At 38.6% G+C, this 8402-nt stretch overlaps 1 protein-coding gene across 5 annotated transcripts in view; it reads left to right on the top strand.

Annotated features, from left to right (window-relative positions):
- The first annotated feature begins 392 nt into the window (after nt 1-392).
- EIF4G3 (eukaryotic translation initiation factor 4 gamma 3) overlaps nt 393-8402 on the top strand; it is a 133100-nt gene continuing 125090 nt past the window's right edge. For 2 of the 5 annotated variants that reach the window (XM_019541402.1, XM_019541403.1), the window contains exons 1-3: nt 396-809; nt 6544-6635; nt 6762-6837. In XM_019541402.1, the coding sequence (XP_019396947.1) occupies nt 6610-6635; nt 6762-6837 (102 nt within the window). In that variant the 5' untranslated portion in view covers nt 396-809; nt 6544-6609. Of the gene's footprint in view, nt 810-6543; nt 6636-6761; nt 6838-8402 lie in introns of all 5 variants that reach the window. The other 3 variants (XM_019541399.1, XM_019541400.1, XM_019541401.1) reach the window with 3 other exon arrangements.

Here is an 8402-nt window from a genome sequence, read left to right on the forward strand (position 1 = left end):
AAGATGTGTTTGTGATGGCATTGACTTTTCAGGAGAGATGGGTATCTTGTTATAGTCAAACTGAAAGGGCAAGTTGCTTCACTGTTTGGTGCTTCTGAGGAGTTCGCACTGCATTTTCATTTCCCTTGTACAAAGATCACTGGATTTTTTTACTCCTTTGACGTATGATATGTTTTCGGTGAGTTTACCTATTTATTTGTGCTTTTAGCAGCTGGCAGTTTGTTTTGATTTTAGCTTGCGTAGGTTTTCTAAAGCGAATGCAGGGTTAACTTCCTTCCCCAGAAAATGTGGGAGGTGCCACCTATTAGCTGCTGTTCCCTGGGAGTCAAGAAAGCACGGAAACATTTAATATGGAAAAGAGCCTGAATTCCTCTTGCAACTCGCTTGAAATTCAGTGCTGGGAACTGCTTTATATGTGACTGGATCTTTTGTAGCTGCCTGTTTTTTTGAAAGGAGAGCAAGCTTTATATCTGCACAAAATCCGGAAGAAATATTAACTGTGACTAGACAAAATTTGTAAGGTAAAAGATGCGTCAGCAGAGAGGCATTGCTTTAGGTTTCCCATTGCAGCTGTCGCTTTAAGACCATCTACGTGCTGCGCCACGGTGCAGAAGCTTCTCTTGAGAGCGAGGGAGACATAGACGGGGTTTAAAAACGAGTAGCAGGGGGACGTGAATGTAGCTTTAGACTAGCAGGAAACCAAAGGTGGAAAATCTGGGTTTTCAGTCCAGGCTTAGGCAACACAGTCCTTATTGATTAAAATAATCCTTCTGCGGAGTGGCTGAGTGGATCTTCAAGCAGGCTGCCAGGTAAGATTGAGAGATTCGCCCAGAGAGAGAAGGCCAGGGTGATCATAATGAAGTTTCAATATGCCCTACGTATTGCACAGTAATGGGCTATTTAAGGGTGGAGCTGGGTTTTTTTTATTACCGTTATTCGAATAAATAAGGTCTGAACGATTTCTTTAGCATTATTTTCTCTTAGCCCTTTGAACATCATTGCAGGCTTGAACCCTGCCAAATCTAATGCATCTCCACTTTAGGTTTTAATGTTCCATGTTTCTTTCAAATACGTTAAATGCAGAAGAAACTCAGTCAGTGATGCATGGTGCTTTACAAGTGGTGTGTACCTTTAATGTGTTTTTCCTTTTTTATTTTGTACTGTTAAAACCAAAAGGCTGAAAAAGATGGTGCTATTTTTGCATTTTGCTTTTGGTCTTAGTTAATGTTTTCTTGCCTTTCCCTAATCTTGTGGATGGCTTTTATTTCAGTCTTTAATACAGTGTAAAAGGGGAGCTTGCACAGAGGTTATATAACCCTAGAAATAGAAGGTAGGAGATTTGCTGGATTCTCTTCCCGGGATAGAAATCTTTCTTCTGAAGTGTTTTCGTATGGATACAGCATTACTGATTAGCAGTCATAGGTTGGTTGTTTTTTAATTCATCTGGAGGACAATTACCCGATATACCAAGCAGTGCTGAAGAGGCCAGTGATCCATAAGAATAAAATGGTTGCTAAGGGCTGAAAATAACCTTAGGTGACAAGCACAGTTACAGGAAAAAATGGATTAATTTCCTATCTTTGCAGTTTAAATAGTGTACAGAAATATGGAGTTTCTCTGTGATGTTTTTTAAAACTGAAAATGAGATACAAGTGAAAATGTACTCGGGATCTTGACATGTCTCCATTTTATGAGGTTGGACCCTGCAGAGAGGGGGAAGTTCTTGAAGGAGATTCATCTTCATTCCTATCATGCATCACTCCAGATGAACAATGAAGAGAAATAATGATTTTGGGTTATATTTAGCATCTCTATATTTGCCAGCTATTCTGAATGCACCACAGAGCAGTAGATGCCATAACACTTAGGTGGGCAATACATTCTGCTTTTTCAAAGTGAATTTCTCTAATTCTTATTACTCTCCCCCCCCACCAGATTGATTGCTAAAAATAAAATAGGATAAGAAAAATACCCTTGTTCTTTATTTAAAGGGGTTGGGGTTTTTTAAATGAAATATTTTGTCACTGACTTTGTTTGGTATTTAGTGGCTCCTGTTCTGGTCTTGACAATTTCCCAGTTTGCACTCATCATTTTTGCAGCCAAGAGAGACTGGGTGGGATTCCCATAGGACCTACTGGCACTATTTGTTAATCTGCCAGATGTATCTGCTGGGCAGATTTTTATTTCATGAAACAGTGAGCTCTAAAAGCCAATGAATGAAATCCAGAACTAGTATACAATGGTTTACTATACAGAGACACATTTTGACTGAATAATATGCTGGTTATACCAAATTGGACTGCTTGCCATTTTGTTAGGTTGTAGAATTTAATTAATGACAGGAGAAATCAACCAAACCATGTTCTAGTATACTTTAGTTAACCCCTATCAGATTTGGTAGACTTTGGGATGGTTTTGTACACCCAGGTATAACATTCATCCTCGGTTAAAGTCTCAGTTCCATTCCCCCCCCGCCCAACCAAAATCTGCTGGTTTTGTTAACTTAATCTGCTGAAAATCTATCCCCTCTAAAAAAAAAAAAAAAAAAAAAAAAAAAATCTTGAATTCAACTTCCCTCTGCAAAACTGAAAAAAGATTAGCTTTAAACCAATCTCTCCCCTAATGTATACGCATTCTATCAGAAGAAATTAAATCCAAACCTTGAGAGTGGAACAGTCTCTCCAAGGACAGAAATAATGCCTTTTTGAAGTAAAGATTGTTTCAGTTAGTTGACACTGCTGTTTATTAAACTGCTTTTAGGCTAGAAATGTCATATATGAAGAAATGATGCAGTTCAGGAACAGATGTATATCTGCAGTCTTTATTTCCTCATCACATATTGTCTGTTGGCTGCATAATATATGAGCATAGGATTTTCTTCAGCATGCTTGTCAATACTGTCACTGGTTAGAGGGCATCTAGAGAATGCTTAGCTTTTCATTTTTAATGCCCTTCTGGAGATAGAGAGCGGTGCATGGTTTCTCTAACTTGTAGACAAACTACAGCTTCCTTTGTGATTTAAATTCCAGCATTTGTCTAGAGATATTAACAGGCGCTCACTCTTCTAGAGCATTTGAGATGCTTATCTCAGTAGCATATCAACTTTTACTTGAAAAGCTTCAAGTTTCTGTCTCAGTCCACTGATAAATGATGTTTTGTAAGTCTTCTGGGTCTTAGGAGGCAGAACAGAGGGCAAACTAGTTACTGTTTGTTGGAATAGTATTTCTTGACCACTACTCTATTTATGTAATTATCTTATGGCTTTTTTCCCTGTATCTTCTAACCACATGACAATATTTAACTTACTTAGCCTCTCAATATCTGTCCTTTTATCCTAATAGGGAAGCATTACTTACAGATGGGATCTGAGGTGTACAGGGCTCTCTGAATCACAAAGGAGGCAGAGGAGGGAATGGCACTGAAACCTCCTAATTCCATACTAGAGCTGTCCTTCATCTCTGTTGCCTACCATTTCTTGTCAGTCAGTTTTGCATTTAAAAAAACGTCCCCAGTGCCTGTTGCTGCCTTTCCCCAAATAGGAATGAATGGTAAGTTGCTCAGGGCAGATGCTTAAGGTGAAATCATGGCCTCTTTGTAGTCGGTAGCAAAGTTCCTAATGGGGGCTATGTATGCTTGTGAAGCACCAAGTACTTCTAATGTTGCTGCATAAATAATAAGTTAGAACAGTGTCTGTCCTCTGCCTGAGGAACTGGAAATCTCAGGGCACCTGTTCGTGAGTGCCAAGGCTGCTCCGACGTGCTGGAATTCCAGCCTGTCGGTAATCGAGTCTGCTGGAGCGCAGTGATTGCTGTGCTCCAGCAGCCTCCTGTGTCTTGTGTATCACCGTCCCTGCCCTTAACAATGGTGGCGGGGCGCTTGAGCTGCAGCTTGTTGAGCGAGTTTTAATTCAAACACCCCTGCCGCCATTTTTAAGCACAGGATGCTGATACGCAAGATGCAGCGGCGCTTCAATTAGAGTGGCTCTCAGAGTCACTCCAGTTTAAAGCATGCCCCCCGAAGCATGTGTAAAAGCACCATCAGGTTTTAAGCATGGTGTTTGCACCAGCATCACTTTTCCCTTGGTGTTTGGGGGGAATCATGGGAGTTCCCAGGTAAGGATAATCGGGCTCAGTGTGTATATGTTCAGAGTTATGGAAGTGAAACCTCGGTTTTCAGACACTGAAAACTGGGCACCAGCTGTGGGAAGTGGTAGCATGTGACATTTCAGAAGAAAGGATTACTTCATGTTTCTTCCTGGCCATGTGACTGTCGAAGAATCCTCTTGATTCAAAGGAAATTTTAGTTTTAGACTGTGGGTAACCTTCCTTCTGAAGAAGCCAGCTGGGAAATGTGAGCCATTTCCCTTGCTGCTCACCTCCCAGACCCAAACCTGTCACAGTAAGACTTAGGAGGAGCACTGTTTGGGAGGAAAAGCCCTGAAGGTTTGTGTGCTGTTTATGTTCTGTCTGAAGTTACATGAAAAGTGTTTGCTATATGAGACAAAGAGGTAAATACTGAATTTACCTGCTAAAGCTAGTTAATTTAATTGAATTATGCCACTTAGGCTTGATTTGGCAGTTTGCAAGTTGAGAAGAAATGGTGCTATATAGAAATAAATTCTTGTTGGCGTTTTAATGTGGAGATATGAGCTGAGCATGATCTTGGGAGTTGGGGACTCTGGGTTCCTAATCTCATCTCTGTCACTGGATCTGTTTTTAATTGTAGGCTTGCTGTATCACTTCTGCCCCACTTATAAAATGCAGATTATTTCTCATGTGCAGAGGGATTGTGCTAATTAGAATATTTTAAAATGGTCTCCACTCTAACGTTTAACACTACTGCATTACTTAATGATTGATTAACCATTACGATCATTTTAAAATAAAAAGGGTTGAGACACCCAATTGCATTTTTGGCATCCTATGAGGTTATGTTTACAAGTTCATTTTTGATCCTGCTTGCTGGCGAGATGACATTCTTTGTGGCACTGACAGCATGGAAATACAATGTAAAGTTGTAAGCTGGTTTCTGTTCTGCTTTAACGATGATTTACCAGCTCTAGGAGAGCGTCAGCTACAGAACATTCAAAACAGTTGACAAATATGTAGTAGTTAAAATGTGAACAGTAATTATTTTACTCTTTGCAATTAAACACCTTTGTTCCTCCTGTGTTGGAGTTTTGGTTCTCTTTTGCCTGAGTAAAAACAAAAAACCCAGTGGGTTGTTTTCAGTTTTGTTTTTTTTTGTTTTTTTCAAATAAACGCTTCATCTATGTGTTAAACACTAAAATAGTTGATCCGGTTATGCAGCATTGTTGGTTGTAGCCGTGTTGGTCTAAGGACATAGGCAGGCAAGGTTCTTTGGGTAGATGTGATCCCTTTTATTAGACCAACTAAATAGTTCTTCCAACTCTTTTCAACTTCTCTCAACTTTTTAGTTGGTCTAATAAAATACATCGCATCTACCCAACAAACCTTGCCTGCCTTTAAACAATAGTTCAGTAATTGGATCAAGTTGAACTATTGTTAATGGCATGAAATGCATCTCTTCTCTTGTATTGCCTTAACTGTGCTTCTGTTGCTGATGTCACAGTTATTTTCATTCTTTAGAAAGAAATTATTTGATAGGTCATTGGGTCTGATCGTGCAGGAGTGTTTGGAGTTCGAGGTGCTAGGCTAGCAGTCATATCGAAAACTGGAGGCTCAGAATTTAGCTGTTGTATATGTTTTTTTTTCTTTGAATGCAGCCAAAGAAGCGTTTCTATGACTTAGTTAAATCAGTGAAAATATATTTCTGTTTTAATTTAAACAGTGTTTGTAGTCTCTGAACATTGTTACACCTTAGGCTTGTACTTAAGAAATAGAACATGAAACTAAATGGAAACCCATCATATTTAGTTTTTCAAGAAGTCTGATGCACAAAAAGTAAACAGAAAAGATGAGATGTCACCATTAATCATAAAATGCCTGATTTTACTGATGTAGTCCCATTGCCTTAGAGTGAAGTGTGTGTACATGAATAAATCCTTAAAGTATTAAGAAAAAAACATTTTTTCTAAATATTTTTGTATTTATAACGGTTCTTTCCAATAAACATTTTAGATTTTCTTCTGAGTTTAATTACTTTAACAAAGTCTACTTTCCTGGTTTTCAGTAAATGAACTCATTCCAATTTTAAAATTGCTGGGAAGAACAAAATTACAGTTTTTCCTTAAGTAACAACACTGCCAACACATTAACAATTGGATTATATTGGCCAGCTCCCTGCAGAAGTGACTTTTGCATGGGTGGGGGTGGCATGGAAGGGAAGGACGTAACAATTTAAAGAGAAGCAAGCAATAATTACAGCATTATTCCTTCACATTTAGCAGCAAAACAGGGCTGGCCTTTGTCAGAAGATTCAGTGCTGGTTAACACTGTCTCACTGAATCTAAAGCCTCTTTTTTTTGAAAAAGCAGAGATGAGAGATTCTTATTAGGCTCAAGTTTTGTGTCTTGTTCAGTAATTTTGTTTGCTTTTAGTTACTCTTGTCACATTTATCCAGGAAATCAGTTCTTGAGGGATATGCTTACTAATATAGGAGACCTGAAGGATCGTATCTTCCTGTTGAATGCGAGAGCCTTTGAAGATGTTTGTGTATCTGCCTGCCTTAGGAAGGTGCTTACATATATGTTGACAAATGAAAGCTGTTTGCATGGTGCTGTTGATATATAGTACACAGCCCTTCTTTGGGGGTTTTTTCCTTAACTTGATGTATTACAGAATTCCCAGAGGTCCTGTGCAGCAGCCCCTTGAGGATCGGATCTTTACGCCGACAGTCTCAGCTGTGTACAGCACTGTAAGTATCTAAAGCCAGTCTGCCTGTCCTGAACCTTCAGTTCTGCGTTTGCCTTTGTTTTTTTAAGGAGACATTTTTTTCCTCACAAATAAATGTAATTGAGTAATTTCATCCCACTCCTCAGAAATTGATGGTCTTCAACATATTTTACAAAATTCCATTTTTATCACTTGTAAATAAAGAGCAGTAAATGGGAGAAACGTTCTAATACTTCATAATGGACTCAGAGTTGGATTTTTTTTGTTTTTTTTTAAACATCTGCAGTTTTACTAAACAGAATTTGCAAACAAACTTTCTTAAGCATGCTGTCCTCAGTAAAAATATCAACCATATTCTCTGTAGGTCCCTTCTCCTTGAATATCTGGATGGAATGTATTATTATTTGTGGCACAGTGGTAGCATGGTAGCAAGATGCTGATATTCCACACAAAAAAGAAAAAAAAAGTTTCACGTAAATGTGTGTATGTTAAATATCTTATTTAAAGCCATCAGGAGAAGAAGCAACCCTACACACAGGTTTAAAAATTGAGGGAGACTTTTGGTGAACTATTTAAAAAATGTTTCGGATGTTGACTAGTAATGGAAATCAGACTGAAAATCTAGAAATGGTGTGCACATATGACAGGATTTTTTTAATCAATGGCTTTTATTAAGAGGTAAAGCCAGATTCCTTTGAGTTATGTTATAATTATGCAGCCTGGAATGAGACACTTTAATTTACCAAAGAGTTATTGCAGGGAGTTTTATTTTTGTTTATACTAATTGATCTTAAGCTCATTATGGTTTGCATGATAGCATGAGCTCCTTATAGACAAGGAGAGTCAAACTTGCTACAGAAAAGGTTATTTTTCTGTTTGTTTGCATGACTTGCTGGTGAAGGGGTCATCATCTGTTTTGTTTTGAGATGCAGAATCCAAAAAGATTTATTGTCTTTTCTATCTGTGATCCATGATGATGACAGAAAAGAGCTCATGTGCTCTCTCAAAACTTCTCCTCCCAGCTGGGAGACTGTTTCAGAAAAGAAGGCCATCTTGCATCAAGCTGGAATGGGGATTGCATCTTATGTCGCATCTATTCTTGGATTCCTAGGAGTGGGAGAAGATGATGAAAGAACTCAAAACAGCTTGTCTAAGATGTTTCTTGAGCTGACTTATGGTGGATACCTATAGATACCAATCTAAACAGTCAGAGAACTAATCTAAGCAAAATCAAAGCTTGTGACATTGAGTAGTTCAACAGACTAGAGCTGCAAGGTGTTTGCTGATATTAGCATTCCTGCATTGGCTTCAGAGCCAATTTTGTATTCAAATCAATGAGCTGTCCTTGATTGTATACATAATGAAATAAGAAGGGTTGGTGGCAGGAAAAGCAGTGCACTGGGCCTTGAAGCAAGGTTGTGAGCCTTGAAATAATACATTGAAAATCCCACGCTAGAGGTCCATCTTCAAAACTTACAAGGGGGAGAGCAACCATGTCATTATGTATGCTGCATAGACAATATAGGAACCCCCAAAACTAATGCATTGTCTTGCATGCAATACCCTCATTCTCTACACTTCCTACCC

The sequence above is a fragment of the Crocodylus porosus genome, unplaced genomic scaffold, assembly GCF_001723895.1.
Source record: "Crocodylus porosus isolate Cpor-Errol unplaced genomic scaffold, CroPor_comp1, whole genome shotgun sequence".
In the NCBI taxonomy this organism is placed as follows: domain Eukaryota; kingdom Metazoa; phylum Chordata; order Crocodylia; family Crocodylidae; genus Crocodylus; species Crocodylus porosus.